Genomic DNA, 16368 nt, shown 5'->3' with positions numbered 1-16368 from the left:
AAATTGCCCTTTTTTACAATATGGCGTGTTAGTGTAGTGTATTATCATAAATATGGAAGTGCGTTGACTTTATTTAGGCTTTAGCTGCCATGAAGATTTTTATTTCTTATATTTTTATTTTTTTACAGTAGATTGAATCTAATGTAGTGGCCTTCTTAGAAAAATCAGCTTCATCTGCATGTAGATTAAAAAATGCAGATTAATAGAGAGAAGAAATGACTTTATGCTTAAGACTTCACTACTATGACATACACATTAAACTAGGTTTGAGTACACAATATATTGCACAAAATTGTAATTAATAGTAACCCTTTGTGTCAAAAGCGATTGCATGTAATCATTCATATATTCATCACCATTAATCTGTTTGCTACAGAGGATGTCCCGAGGTGGCTGATATGCGTAAAGGATGATTAAAACTCTCCGCTGGACCAACTCCTCCTCCTCCTTCTCTTCATCTTCATCATCCTCATCACCCATCTAAAACCCGGGTCATCACACGGCGGCCTCATCAAAGGGACGCCACTGATTGGCTATTTATGGTACAGGCGGCGTGACGTCATCGGCGGGAGATTTCTGCGGGTCTGCCCGACACTGGGGTCGTCTTCGCGCCACGACGGTACCGCAAGGTTACTCACCATTGCGGGTAATAATCACAGGCATAACGGCACATAAAAGGAACTCCATAGCCTGTCTATTTATGGTACATGCACCGCTGATGTTAACAACTGGAAATTATTAGCCTTTTCCCGAAGCTCTGACCGGAGGGTTTCTCTCCGTTGTGGGTAACTACCAGCATCACGCTACATAAAAGGAACTTCGTAGCTTGCCTATTTATTGCTACGCACCGCTGATGTCATCAACTAGAAATTATTAGCCTTTTCCGAAGCTCTGACCGTAGGGTTTCTCTCCGTTGCGAGTAACTACCAGCATCACGCCACATAAAAGGCTTGTCTATTTATGGTACAAGCACCGCTGATGTCAACAACTGGAAATTATTAGCCTTTTTCTAAAGCTCTGACCGTAAGGTTGCTCTCCGTTGCGAGTAACTACCAGCATCACGCCACATGAAAGGTTTGTCTATTTATGGTCCACCTCGTACTGATGTCAACAACTGGAAATTATTAGTCCTTTCCGAAGGGTTTCTCTCCGTTGTGGCTAACTACCAGCATCCCGCCCACTGACAGGCGCCGCGGGAGAGCACGTTCTGCGCCACACGACGTCAGGTGAGAACGTCAGGTGCGTTTTTACGCCGACGCTTTAACCAGCACCTGCCCACGCGTGACCCGTGACGTAGTCAGCCGCCGCCCACAGTCGGGCCGGGAAATAAAAAATAAAGTCGTTGTCTGCCGATCGCGCTACGCACGTCTTGTGTTTTCGTGGAAGCGTTACTTCAAGGCGTTTTGCTGTGGTGGTCCTACGCCTTGAGGAAGGATCTCACCACCTTAAGCTTCTTAGCTCACCTCAAGTACCCTTGAAGTAACAAGTCAACCACCGACGACGTACGTTTTAAGTGCCGAATCTGTTCCCCTTTTGGCTCACTTGCGTTACCCGCGGCTGCTAGTCTCTACTGAAGCTTTAAGAGGACTTTTCCGGCAAAGGGTCGGCTTGCCACAGTAGATGTTACCTGGATACCGTTAGGTAAAACCTGGCTACTACACCAGCTACTATACAGGAGAGGCAGCAGAGAAAAACAGAAACTCGGGAGAGACAGAGACAGATCACAATAATTCTTAGTTCCCAATAAGTTATTTTACGGATTGGAACTCACTACCGCTACTACAAGAGAGACTTTCCAAGCAAAAAGGTCGTCGGCTTGTAACAGTAGACGTTGCCTGGATACCGCTAGCCGGCGGTAAATGGGGAGAGAGAAGGCGGGTAACGAGTCACAGGCAGCAGCCGCAGCGGGACTCAAGTGTTGATTTAGCGACTCAGCTGCCGCTAGGGCAAACACTGGGAGGTTCGCAGCGACCCTGTGTGCAAGGACGTCTACCGCAGGAGATCAAGTAAAATCTGGCTACTACACCAGTCATATAGACAGGAGAGGTAGAGAGAAACAATCATTATTATTTCCCAAGAAGAGTGTTTTTACGGATTGGAACTCATTGCCGCAGAGACAGCGACCCCGTCAGCAAGTACGTCTGCCGCAGGAGATCAGGTAAAACCTGGCTTCTACACCAGCCGTATAGGAACACAGGTGAGAGGGAGAGAGAGAGACAGAGAGGCAGACAGACAGAGAGAGAAAACAGATCAGTCTCTCATAGTTCTCCAGAACAATTTCGGATTGGAACTCACTGCCATACTCGATCATCAACCCAGCTACCAGAACCGGAAAGATCAGAGAGGAGTTCTCCTAAAATCTGAGGAACCGGCAAGAACTGTGCAGTGCCAGTGATTCTGTGTGTTTTACCCAAACAACCGTAGGGGTGTCATACATAGTATCAAATCAGACAACAGCTACCAGAACGGCCACGTTCGTGTAGGAGGTCTCCCAACACCTGAAGAACCTGCAATAACTGCAATACCAGTGATTCCGTGGCTGCTTTACCCCAGCAGAAGGGGTGTCATACCAAGTATCACACCAGAAGCTACCAGAACCGGAAAGTTCAGGTCCACCAACACCTGAAGAACCTACAATAACAGCTGTACCCTGTGTGTTTTAGTCCAACTAAAGGGGAAACATACATAGTATCACACTAGAACTAGATCCAGAAGCAGAGATGAGTTTTAAGTACGACCGGGAAGACATCAGGGAAGCTGCGCTGAAGAGACAGCAGAAGAGACTGGGTCACCACGGACACGGAGGGTTCGTACACAGGGACTCCTCCGACCTGCTGCCCATAGACGATCTCAAGAAAATGGGAACTGTCTCAAAAGAAACGGTAGGAACTGTATTTTTTACTTCACTGTGTATCTTTACCAACGTGTAGAAGGTGTGTGTGTGTGTGGAGGGTGGGGGGGTCTGTGTACGTACCATTATTGAACTCCAGAATGAGTACACATTACCACATGTAAGGCATACTAGTTTAGGATAGACGATCTCAAGAAAATGGGAACGGTCTCCAAGGAAACGGTAGGTGTTTGTTCACTGTATATCTTTACCAATGAGTATTATGGTAAGTATTTCTATTGTGTGTATGTATGTACCCTAAACGCTAAAAAAGGCACTGATAAGCAAATTCACTACCTAGTCTTTTGTAATGTACATAGGTCCCTTAGTATAGTATAGTATAGTATAGTATAGTATAGTATAGTATAGTATAGTATAGTATAGTATAGTATATTCTAGTATAGTATGGTATGGTTGATGTACTTGTGCAATTGTCATGCAATAAAAATATGATTCATGTAGTTGAAATTTATTGCCTTTAGTTTAGCCACAGACAGACAACTGTGTCTGTCTTGGTCTCTCTAGACATTTACGAGTATATAGTACTAACTTAAAAGGTAAACGTTTGTGCTTAGCCAAGGCCGTTTTGGTTTGACCCCCTTCAAAGCTAAAAGTGGATCAAATTTAAACCCCAAACCCAACTCTTGATTGTTGGTTAATTTCTAGGACAATGACTTGTGCAAACAAACTTAAGAAACAGAGACACGGGTCCGTTCCGCTTCTTAACCCAGAAGATAGGTCAAGAACGGGCTCAGGTGTTGAGACAAATCCTTGAGCTGCCACAAACGTGAGAGGACAGGTTTTGGGGCTAGGGTTGGTATTACAGTTAGGGTTAGGGTTGGGATCATTGTTCAGGGCTGGCTAGGGTTAGACTTACGATTTGGTTGGGTTAGGTCAGTAGTCTCCCACATCACGACTAAATCCCTCCCACCTCTTGTCTCAGGTATATTGGAAACCCCCCAAGTAGTGTGTCATGTATTTGGCAGGATCATGTATTTGGCTCAACACCGGCTGTTTGACTAAAGCCAGAGTTAGGGTTAGGGTTGGTATTAGAGTTAGGGTTAGAGTTAGAGTTGGGATCATTGTTCAGGACTAGGGTTAGACTTACGATTGGGGTTAGGTTAGGTTTAGTCTCCCACATCACGACTAAACCCCGACCCCTTGTCTCAGGTATATTGGAAACCCCCAAGTAGTGTCGGAGTCATGTATTTGGCAGGATCATGTACATGGCTTGACACCGGGCTCCGGTGCAGCCACCTACACACAGGTCGTTGCCATGGTAACGTCTTGACTTCACGCTCTCCTTATCGGCCTAATAGGGTCTTGAGACACCTTGTAAGGTTAATGTCGTCACCAAAAACAGTTACTCATTGACAAGAAACTGGATATGATTTTATAGAAACATTATTTGCAAAATCATGCCCGAAGGCTAATTGCTTTTACAATCAAGTATAATACTCATTGCAATACAGTAACAGGAGACAAAAACTGTCTGGAAAAACTTCTACTTCTACTACCACGCTAGCTATGATTTTATAAACGGTCAGACGTTTCAGGTAGCATCTATTACCTTTCGTCAGTGACACTAGATGGTTGAAAAAAGCAGGCAGGCTGACGAAAGGTGGTGGATGCTAATTTCAAATCTTATTAGTAAAAGTGACGAAGCATAAACGATTTGAAAGGTGATCAGACTCCGAGGAGCCTTGGTATCATATATATGTACATGCATATGCATTCTCCGTAGTTACGGCTGGCTTCCCTTCTCGGAACAAGCTACTTGAGCTGCTCCATGATCGATCATTCTGTCAACAAAACGTTTCCTTTCCCCGAAACGCGGCGTTTGAACGACCTTCACGTGAAGGTCAAATCCCTTCAGGGTAGCGCGTCGGCAAAACAGACTGCGCATGCGCTGAACCCTTAATGTATTGTACATAGCACTTCGGTAGAACGTCATATATAATTCGTATTCGCGCATATAAGGTTTGCATTCCGTCAGTAGTTTCCAAATGTTATGTCGGAAAAATTGTCGTCTGCAACAGGCAAAATTCTGATGAAACGGTGACCAAAAATTTAATGAAAACCGTGGAAAATGGGAGTTTTGTGCAGGCGCAGTACGTTCTGCCGACGTGCTATTGTATGTATTTTCGTATGTATGGTTGACATTCTGTCTGTAGCTTCCAAATGTTGTGTTGGAAAAAATATCGTCTGAAACAGCCAAACTTCTGATGCAACGTTGACCAAAAATCCAACGAAAACCGTGAAAAATCCGGGTTTCTCGCAGACGCAGTACTTTCTGCTTTATGTTTGACATCCTATCTATAGTTTTCAAATGTTGTGTCAGAAAAGATATCGTCTGCAAATGAGCAAAATTCAATTATGATGTTGAACGAACGTTGACCAAACATCCAAAGAAAACCGTAAAAAAAAAAATCAGGGTTTCACAGGTGCAGTACGTTCTGCCCACGTGCCCCTCAGGGCTTCCCTGGAACCACGGCGGTATTCTTGGAAAAGTACGAAAATACCATTTTACGGATGTGAGCTGCCGGAAGCTTTGTTCAAAGGTTCCCTGTGAAGTTCGACGCCGTCGGCAGTTTTTGAGAGCGGCTGTACCCACTCTGATTGAACCTCCCTGGCAGGCCCCATGTGTTGTGCCCGTGGGAAAGGCACTTAAAATCTATCTCCTCACTCGACTCAGATGAAAATGAGTACGAGTGCTACATTCGGCACGCCTTGTACGTGTGAATATAGCTTCATGTCGGTATAATTGTTTTTTTTTTTAAATATCAATCACGCTCCAAACAACTCATAATGTTTATATTTTGCAATCGGTGTTAGAATAGGAATTGAAATTCCTATTTAAATTTTTTAGTGGTGTAAACAATTAGCCTGACTAAATCGCGCTCCTGGCGGCCGCCGCCCTAGGTTGCCGCCCCCCTTGGGGTGGGGGTCATTAACGTCCAGCCGAGAGCTTGTATACACAGGCTAGTAAACAATACGTTAAACTCAACGTGTTTTTTCATATCTTAATGTTCTTGTATGTGAGTTCCTTTGTGTCCACATGTTTGTGAAATTTCATTGTATGTAGCTGTAGAAGACCTGACGATAGTCACTATACTTTTGTAATCATTCCAATAAAGATTTACTAAATTTAGCAAAACATGCCCCATATATATTTGCTAGACATGCCAAACAAAGTCTAGCACAAATGACGCTCAGGTGATACCAAGCCGTGAGAACCAGCCGGGCCCATTGTTCTGTAGTACAAGTCTGTTACCAAGGCTGTGGGCGCACAAAGCACAAGTATGGAAAGTACACATACCGTACAACAATACTAAGGTATAACCAGGTGTGATCATAAACCTGTAATTTGTTTTTTTTTTATTTTGGTCTTAATAGAAATAGATAATGACAATGTAGTAAAACGACTTGTAACCTATGATATTTTGTCTGATCCTGATCTTTCCTCTTATGATCTCAATGAAGTGACCAGGTGCACCAGAGCGGTTTTAGTATTTTACGAATAAACAAAGGATCAGGCAAACAAACAAAAATATCTTGTAAGGTAGTGCGTTTTAAATAGTATCCAAATAGACGTAATTCCAATCTCCGCGGCCATTTTGAAAAGCTTACCCGCACGCACGTGATCTTGCATGAAAACGAGGCGCGTACGTATACTCAGCTGGCTTCCACAATAGGTTCCATCATGGAGGTAGAAAAAAGGACAATTACAGTTTTGACGCCCGCGGCCAACATCGGACAATAGGCAGAAAGTTTGAGCTCCCTCCTTTCCTTTTTTCTACCTCCATGGTTCCATCATAGCCTACAGTTTTAATGACTCCTTTAAATTTTCTTTCCTACAGCAGCCGAAAGCGATCGTCCAACAGAAGGCGCTGAAGGAGACGTTTAAACGGTCCGACAGCAAAGAGCAGCCCGGACAGAGGAACAGGTCTATGTCACAGGTAACGTAGAGTTAGCTGTTTTTTCTTTCCTTGAAATATGCAACTGACCGCCGGTGACCCCAAATGGAACACGCGTTCTGTTCCAATGACCACCGGTGACCCCAAATGGAACACGCGTTCTGTTTCAACATGGAGGTAGAAAAAAGGACTTTTCTACCTCCATGGTTTCAATGACAGCCGGTGACGGCAAATGGAACACGCGTTCTGTTCCAATGACCGATTCACATGTTGTACAAGAGTTGTTTCACTTGTGTGTCAGCTTGGTATACATATATGATAGTCTAACCAGACTTCGTTGTTTATTCTGTGGTTGTAGGAACCGACCATGTGTTATGAGGTTCAAGGGAGGGTCAATAGCCCTATATTGTTGCTTTGTATACATGTATTTCCTCATCTTACCGACTACCACCACGCTATACCTATAGTATGGGATGTAGATTTCGGCGCAATTCAGTGTATACTGCTAGGCCGATTTGTCCTGTGTTTACCAGTAAACCATTTACTACATTACTACTACTACACTCTTGCCAGGACGCTACCGGCACAGACGCCCTGACGGTGCCGTCCCGGCCCCGGACCGGCCGCCGGCATCACTCCTGCAGCGACTACGACAACAGCGACTCCAGACTGGGCGGGGACAACACGCTGCTCTTCATCAAGTGTAAGGTGAGGGGGTAACGCATAGAATTATCACCCTGCAATAATTAAAACGTCCGCTAGGCGGGGACAACACGCTTCTCTTCATCAAGTGTAAGGTGAGGGGGTAACGCATAGAATTATCACCCTGCAATAATTAAAACGTCCGCTAGGCGGGGACAACACGCTTCTCTTCATCAAGTGTAAGGTGAGGGCTTAAAGCATAAAACAACCGGTCTGTAAAATCCAAAACTGACGTTTGCAAGACGGTGCCGCTGTACAGTGTGATATCTAGACATGTGTAACATTGTTGAATTACAGAAAAATGCCCTTAACTAATGAAAGCAACCAAAGTCCTTCTTTTAGTACGATTTTTGAAGAAAATTTCCCTTAAAACTCAAATGTGCCACCGTTTTCTGTAACTTGCTTAGTGTACCGAATGAAACAGTAATTGCTCATTTCATGTGCACAGAAAATAGTCAAATTGTATTCATAACGATACATTTATATTTGTCCAATATTTTTTCTCCAGTGCAATGACCACGAGGTAAAGGCAGTGGTGGACACCGGCAATATCTTCTCTGTCATGTCGGAGGAGACGGCAACCACATGTGGGTGAGTTTATCTTACGGCTGCGTTTTTACCTATTTACCTTCACTAAGAAGGTTATGTTTCCGTTGGCGTTCGTGGTGTGTGTGCGTGTGTGTTTGTGTGATGTGTTTGTGTGTGCCGGTGTGTGTGTGTGCCAGTGTGTGTGAGGTTTGTGTGTGTGTGTGTGTGTGTGTGTGCCAGTGTGTGTGTGTGTGTGTGTGTGTGTGTGTGTGTGTGTGTGAGGTGTGTGTGTGTGTGTGTGTGAGGTGTGTGTGTGTGGTGTGTCAACACGATGGCTCTAGAAGGCAAGGATGGATTGTCTTAATATTTGGTAATTGGGTAGGTCTTCATGAGACCGCAAAATAATTAGATTTTGGGCCTCCTAGCGGCTTGTATTAATTATACAGATATACGGTTCGCAAAACGTCGACGTATCATAGTAACAAACGTAACGTTAAACTTAAAGTAATTCAACCGTATGACGATGATGATTACAATTTCTTGAAAAGCCGTAGTGCATGCCTTTTTTTGTCAGAAGGAAGGCATCGAATTTCTAAGTGTTCTAGAAATATGACATGTTATCAGAATTTAGCATGTTTTTTTCTGTAATTTCAACCAGCCTTATGGGAGTTAAAGTAATGTAACTCTCTGAAGTAAAGATCCTTTTTTTTCCACAGGCTAAAAAGACTAATAGACACGGAGGCGAACGGCACAGTCTCTGCTCCGGACCGCGCCAAGAAACAGTGGACGGTCATCGGCCGGCTGGGCAGGGTCCCCCTAGCGGTGGGCAGCAGACATGCAGAAGCCAACTTTATAGTTACTGGTAAGTCAGCAACCTGTTGTGGTTTGTGGAGATTGTTTACTGTTCATTGTTTGCTACTTCACCTATTTGTTGACACATCAAGGAATATAAGAAAGGAATGGAATCATTATGTGCAGTTATTATGGAAAAGAATGGATCCTGGATATCTTTTTTTGTAATACACAATTATAAAAATTTCTCAAGTTTTCTGGAGAATGTCTTGAATCGTGACCTGTATGTCACTTGTAGGTAACATTGACATATACATGACAGTCACATATATTATGATATGCTATATAATTATAATCTTACTGACTTCAGAATTGTGTTTCAGAAGAAAGAGGCACTGACTTGACGTTCGGACTTGATATCTTAAGAAAACTAAAGGTACATTTCTTCATTATCTCACTTGCAAAATGTCTTATCTCTACATTGTTAGCACCCAGGCCACCTTTAATATGTTCAAAGTAATTTCTTTAGAGTAAAGAAGTATTTATTTTTGTATGGCTGAGTTATGGGTTTGTGAATCTCCGTATCAGGACAAATAGATACAGTGGGTTGAAAGCACATGGGAAGATTGACAGGCAGAATGACAGGTCAGATGTCTTGGCTAGGAGCCAGCAGGGATATGTTGGTCCACATGGGGGAATTCAGCAAGCGGACTTTTGCTTAATTCCTGGAATCACAAATCTCTGATGCCTTGTTGACTTTGTGTGACTTAACCCTTTTTTTTCCTCCACTTCCAGGCGACAGTTGACTTGGAACAGAACACTTTGGTCCTGGGGGGTGAGCCTGTTCCATTCCTACAGGGGAGGGAGATTCCACTCAAGCACCGCTGGGGGACGTCCTCTCCCATAGGCATGTAGGCTGCCACCCCCCAAAGCCATCACAATGGAACAGTCATCAAATTTCTTACATGTGGAGTACAGCCTGGAGAACTGACTTGAGCCTTTTTCTTCCAACTGCTTGCTTTAAAATTATTGATATCAAGGAAAAGTAAAGTAAAAAGGAGTCTTAACTTAGGTTTGAATCGCTGTCCAAGTCCAATGTTTATTGTTTCCAGAATGGCTTTCTTGTGATGTTGCAATACATTGTACTGCTTTTTTATATGTATGTACAGGACTTAGAGACAGTTGTAAAATTTAAGCTTTGTTCCAACACAACAGAAACACCATGAATTTTCAGTTGATCTTGTTAAAGCTTCATCAGATGAGTGATTCACTGCACTGACTTTCTGGAATCTGGAAAGACTTATAGATGTTAAATTGCACGTAAGACAAAAAATGCAGTCACCTTCACTTTCTGTGGAAATAGTGTTATAGCTGATGCTATGTAAAGCTCTCCTTGTTATTGCAGACTGAACTTGGACATGTAGAGTCCCACATATATCAATCAGACTTGTAAGGAATACTAAAGATATACTCAGAGTAAATGTATGTACATGTATAGTATTTTCTATACTTTGTTGGGTATGGATTTAGCTGGTAAGATAAGATGGGACTGACAGGTGAACTTAAAAAAAAAAAACCTGTCAAACTTATGTACTTTGCCAAAATACAAAGTAAATTTCTGAAAAAAAGAAAAGACTAAATAAGGAAGAATAAGTAGCCAGTGTGCTACAGTTTCTTGCTGTCGGGTTGATTGGGCCTCCTCCTACATATAGTGGCCTGATGGATGAAAGGGCTGCTAGAAGCATGCTGTAGCTATAGAGTCAGGCTAAAAATGTACGCATGTACAAGAAATGCAACTTGTCAAATTTTCCACCTACAACCCAATCCTTACTATGCTTATAAAGGTACTAGACATGCCCCTTCTCTGATTTCTCTCATTAGTACACTCTGTGGTAGAGCTGAGAGGAAACAGTGCAGTACTATAACGTACAGAAACAAATCACTTAAACATGTACAGTTCCTAAGGCTTGGTGTTTCTATAATGTTGTGTACCCAATCCTGATCACCCATGGAAGTGTGTTGCCCCCTCTGCAATCGTAGTAAACACAGTCCATGGGATATATATATTCAGGTCTACTACCACAATCATTCCAGATCAAATATATCAAACCACTCTTAAATATGTATCTACACAGATCTGCAATGCAACATCCCCCAGGAATAGGCACCCTTGTAAAATTCAAGCTGTTTTTAAAAGTTGTGGGTCTCTGTAACCCATTGGATGTAAATGTAGACTAGAAGAAACAGTGTAGTTACTATAATGTATAGAAGTTTGTACAGTGTTTTCCATAAAGTTGTTGATAGCACATGTACTAATATACAGATACAGGAACATGTGTAGATGTGGAAATAAAAACAAGAACAAAACAGACTGTTGTCATGATTGCACGTTTTTCCCTGATAATGACACATCCTTGTAGCATAAATACAACATGGGTGAAAATCATCAATTATAAAACAAAACCCCGCCTCTGTACCAAGAGGTTGGGAGTTTGAATCCTGGCTGTTGTTGCCTGCCCAACTTCATTACATGCTACATGCTACATGCAGTCCTTACAACAGGACATTACATGTAAGTCATGGTCCATTGTATGTTAATGTACTTGACAAAGAGCTAGGGAATTTCTCCGGTACCATGAACCTGTAAATACTGTACACTGCTTCTATCTTCAAGATCACGATCACTCTCTAAGTCATTACCGATCATATGGCTAAGGTAATGTACTTTTCTTTCTCATAAGAGAAAACTGATGAAGCCCATGAAATATAGCAGGGAAGTAGTTTTTGGCAGCTTATGACCAATTTTTTAATATATTTTTCTCTGAATACTTTTATTCACTAGTACTCTATTGTTTCATCACGCACAAACCCACAGTACATGTGAGTAACAAAGTTATTTGTAAAATATCTACAAATCAAATCATCTTATTTCACATTAAATTTTGTTACTTCACATATTTCACATGTACTGCTAACAGTAAACATATCACATGCATAAGATCATAGAAATGCACTTGTATCTTTAGTTTTAACTTTTTTTCTTCGACTTCCACAAAACTTTCTACTCATACATTTACATTACTGTTGACACATTTAAGATCCTCTAACTTCCGCCGTTCCCTCCTCTGCCGCCACCTCCCTGGCCGCCGCCTCCCTGCCCACCCTCAGGCTGGCCTGGGCTCAGGATCAGGAACAAAACTATGGGGAGGATGTACATCCACTGGAACAGCAAGAGAATAAGGAGACTTAGACTTAAAAATCATCTTTAGTTTAAATTGTGTTTCAAAAGATAACAGTATTTCAAGAAAGTAGCTTTGTGTTCTTTTTTCCTCGTCAATAGGTTACTGTACTATTTTCAATAAGTGTTTGACTCTCTTCATATACAGTGAAAGCCAAATGTAGGTGCTCATTTTCATCTCAGCCGAGTGAGGAAAGGTGTAGTCAGCGTTAGAGATTCGAAGTTTGAACCCAGAACATTCAGATTCTAAGATAACAACCCTAACCACAAGACTACTTTGCCACCTTGACAAAATGCATGTGCATGACTCCAAGAAAAGAAAAGATTTTCTTGAAGACTCACATATTTAGCGAAGAACGACCTCTGCTCCGGAGGTTGACCTTTCTCCTTCTCAGCTCGCTCCTGTTCAATCTTCTGGATGTACGCCTGTGTCTCTGGGCTAACACGGAAACACAAACAAACAAACAAACACAACTGTCAATGTTTTGGATGTACGCCTGCGTCTCAGGGCTAACACAAGGTGAATAGTTTCATCAGGTTGGTAAGTCACTGAGCAAAGAAACTCTTTTTACACAACCGAGTCTTTTATTCAGCCGACGTTTTGGTGACTGTCTGTCACCTTCCTGTGCATAGCACTTTGGCAGAACGTCTCATGTAAGGTCGCATTTACACATATAAGGTTAACATCCCATCTGTAGTTTCCAAATATATGTCGGAAAAGACATCCTCTGCAATAGGTAAAATTCTGATAGCCTGGTTACCAAACCTATTATAGCTCCTGACTCCTACAGCTTCTCCGCAAATAGAAAGGAGAGGCTGTAGGACTTAGGAGCTATAATAGGTTTGGGAACCAGGCTAAAATTCTGATGCAACACTGACCGTTGTTATTTCCTTGATTTGTTTTTGTATTATTGCCTTAATTACTATGAGTTGTGGCTCTTGGTTTGACAAGTTTGTTTTATTACCACCTTACTGAGTTGCGGCATCATATAGTACTTTTACTTTTATTTGTACTAAGTTGACTTTAATTTGTACTCATAAGTTGACTTATCATTTTGTTATATCTGTTATTTTCTTGTATATTTTATTTATGTATGCCTGCAGGGCACATTGAAAAACGCCTTAGTGGCGATATGTACACCCTGGGTAAACAAATAAAAAACAAACAAACAAACAAACCAAATATCTAACAAAAACGTGAAAAATGGGGGGGGGGGGGTTCGCACAGGCGCAGTACGTTCTGCCGACATGCTACAAATCAAGACCTTAAGACCAATTGGACTGAACCAACAACTCACACTGGCCCCGCCACGGGCTGGGCGATCTCCACCGTCGTGTTGAAGAAGCTGAGGTCAAAGGTCTCGACCTCGTCCCCCTCGCAGCCCTCGGGAACCGTTGCCATGGAAACCCCGATGATGTGACCCAGCATGTCGATGTTCAGGGTGACGATGTCAGACAGACACGAGTAGTACAGGAGGTCCTGGGGAATTAGAACAAAAACAAGAATTTTGTTGTTGTGAAATATTAAGACAAAGCTTTAACTTCCAACACTTAGACTACAGAAATGGGACTTACCCCAATTTTCAGTTCACTCCATCAACCTTGTTCACGGAATGGACCAGTCAGAGAAGTCAGAGACACGTGACCGTAGTAGCGGGTCATACGTGCCAGATAACTTGTGTCGCCCCCCGTCTCTGTTCAGGGTAGGTCTGTGAGCTCTTATATAGACCGCCTACTCCACGCCTCTTGCAAAGAAGTCTGATTGCGAATTGTGGATTTTAACCCCTTCTAAAGATACTGAGTGTCCCGGAGATTCAATGTGAATGTGTTGCGAGACCTCTTGAGTTCCATTTCTGTAGTCTAAGCGTTGGAAGTTAAAGCTTAGTCTTTATTTCATAATGACTTGTACCAAAACAGATGAACTTTCAAATTTTAGGTGTAGGTACACAGCCCTAGTAGTATCAGGGTGAACTTGGGTGAACTGGTACACTCTCAGTACAAAATTGGGTGCACAGCTCCAAATTTGGAGGCACCCAGTATTTCGAGCCCTGCAGCAGTAGGAAGACTTCATTCATACTCACAGCTCTGACGAGTGTAGAGACATAGTCTGCACTGCTGTCCCCGATCAGACCAAACTTGTTTGGGACCCGGATACGATAAAAACCGCCTGCATCTGCTAAAACCTGCAGACATGGGGATTGACAGGAACAAGGGAGTCACAGTGTTAGAAATACCCATCTGCAGTCTATATTTTACAGTTACATTTCCAATATTGCAGGAAGAAGAATTAAGCAACCTGCAATTCTGCAGACTGAAAAAATCTTCCCAGTAACTTTCATCAGTGACTGAGAATGGTCTTAAACGTGAATTCTCTGAATAATGGTACATGTACATACTACTTTCTCTGCACAGCACTCAGGATTTGAGAAAGAGGATGGGAGTTACACACACTCGTACCAGTGGACTAGCCCCCTGCTGTAGTGATTTACACTGCTGTGTGGCCCAAATGGGCGCCACCATATCCGACAATGTTGCAGGGAGGACTTTAACTTTTCTTTAACAAGAACGTCACCAAGAAGAAAAAAGTTTGCACCTTTAGCCTGTTCCTGTCCTGTTCTGACATTGGTGCCCCCTGCACGTAGGTACCGCTTGTGCTCCTCATGGTCTTCCACGATATCGTACCGCGGTGGCTGAACGTCTGGTCTCTTCCTGAGGTTTTCATGTGATAAAAAAGATCTTGACGACCAACGATAAAATCTGGTCTGTGTGAACAAGGAGCTCCTTGGTGTGAATGCAGACAGGTAGTCACTGGTCACTATATAGACAGAATTCATATTGCTTGTGTGGATGGGTAAAAATATGTAAGAGACCTTATGGTAATGCAGTCCTTTTGTACACAAGTGATTGCCTTGACGTCACAGCCAGCAAGTGGTTGGCAAAAATCGGGTTATTTGCCTTCAATAATTTTTACGTCTCCAAAAACAGTGATCACTAGTTAAGGTCTCTTTTACAGCTTTGAAATTACGTATGTAAAACTAGTAATAAGAAATACAGAATACTATTACTACTAGTCTAGTAGTCTGACCTTGATCAAAGGAATGTTCCACTGAGACGGACAGGGTGGGGATGTTGGGCGGAGGGGCGGCTCCGGCGGGCAGGTCCATGTCTGATAAAACCTGGTGTCAGCAACCAAAAAGGAATGAAACAAAAATTTTTTATGTTGGTGGCATGATAAAAATATATACCCATTTTACAAGTAGCAAAAACTTAGCCATCTACAAGATACGAGGCCCTGGGTAGAATCTTAATGTAATCCAACTACGATTCAGATACAAAACAATCACTCTTTGATATCTTTATATGCAGCATATAAACATTATAAACATTTTTGCTATCCAACATGCTTTTTGTGATGTTGGGGGAGGGGGGGCACATAGCACAAATTTTGTCCACCTCCAAATTATCGCAGATCCGAGTTAAGAGCGAAAATTACGTTGTGCTGTTGAAGTACATTTGTCAAGAATCAAGGACAAGGCAAATTCGTACCTGGCAAAAGCAGATAATCGGCAGAAATACCAGAAACCGTAGGCAGGACCGGAAAAATGACATGGTCGCCGCCATCTTGTTTCTCGAAACGACCGTATCGCTCAAAAGCGCCATCTACTGATTCAAAGCTTTATCGCAGGCAGTTTTGATGTAGAGTAGAGTAGAGTAGAGTAGATCTTCGGTCATGTAGGATTTTCTTCTCCAGTGCTTTATGTCTCAAAGAATCTTTGATAACATACATGTAACGCTATATGTGTATACTATGCAAGGACTGGAGGTTTATATGGGAAATATCTGTGACCTAAGTATGGCTTTAGACTATAAAACATGGGTTGATAAACTTTATATAATTCACAGAAAATCTTGCCTAAGTTCGACTGTACCACTGCCATTTATAGCAATTGTATAAACTGTTTTTAACCTACTAATATAAGCACGAGAAAGGCTGTTTTAATTCCTTTAAGTACATTTTAAAAGCTTTTTAAAGACAATACAATGTATGCATATTGTCATTTTTACTTCTTGTTGCTTATAAAATTTTCTACATTTTGAGGGTTACCCCTCAGCAAGTGGATACGTCGGCGTAGTGGTTTAGAGTAGCCTTTGAACATTTCTAAGAAAAAATAGTTCGACAGAAAACTCATTTCATAAGTGATATAGTTCTCCTTTATTCCAATGAAATTTTGTACAAAAGATAAGCAAGTATTATTGTCCTGCTTTTATAACTTTTTAGTGCATTTTCTGTCCAATACTTA

At 42.2% G+C, this 16368-nt stretch overlaps 2 protein-coding genes and 1 long non-coding RNA gene across 3 annotated transcripts; 2 read left to right on the top strand and 1 right to left on the bottom strand.

Moving 5' to 3' along the window:
- The first annotated feature begins 2720 nt into the window (after nt 1-2720).
- Nucleotides 2721-8104, top strand: LOC109486881 (nuclear receptor-interacting protein 3-like). Its single transcript, XM_019790786.1, has 5 exons — nt 2721-2882; nt 3026-3073; nt 6751-6849; nt 7381-7515; nt 8018-8104. The coding sequence occupies exons 1-5, from the start codon at nt 2721-2723 to the stop codon at nt 8102-8104; spliced, it is 531 nt and encodes a 176-aa protein (XP_019646345.1).
- Nucleotides 8105-8759: 655 nt separating this feature from the next.
- On the top strand, nt 8760-10433 carry LOC109486931. Its single transcript, XR_002141223.1, has 3 exons — nt 8760-8899; nt 9213-9265; nt 9625-10433. It is a non-coding gene; the product is annotated as an uncharacterized LOC109486931 (long non-coding RNA).
- Nucleotides 10434-10710: 277 nt separating this feature from the next.
- Nucleotides 10711-15727, bottom strand: LOC109486928 (ER membrane protein complex subunit 10-like). Its single transcript, XM_019790833.1, has 7 exons — nt 15614-15727; nt 15153-15243; nt 14661-14776; nt 14149-14250; nt 13366-13547; nt 12410-12506; nt 10711-12049 (listed from the first exon to the last, which is right to left on the bottom strand). The coding sequence occupies exons 1-7, from the start codon at nt 15725-15727 to the stop codon at nt 11933-11935; spliced, it is 819 nt and encodes a 272-aa protein (XP_019646392.1). The 3' UTR covers nt 10711-11932.
- Nucleotides 15728-16368: the final 641 nt, after the last annotated feature.

This window comes from Branchiostoma belcheri, unplaced genomic scaffold (assembly GCF_001625305.1).
Source record: "Branchiostoma belcheri isolate BF01 breed outbred unplaced genomic scaffold, Haploidv18h27 scaffold84, whole genome shotgun sequence".
Lineage (NCBI taxonomy): Eukaryota > Metazoa > Chordata > Leptocardii > Amphioxiformes > Branchiostomatidae > Branchiostoma > Branchiostoma belcheri.
The sequence above is the reverse complement of the archived record's forward strand: the minus strand, read 5'-3'. Positions and strand labels throughout refer to the sequence as shown.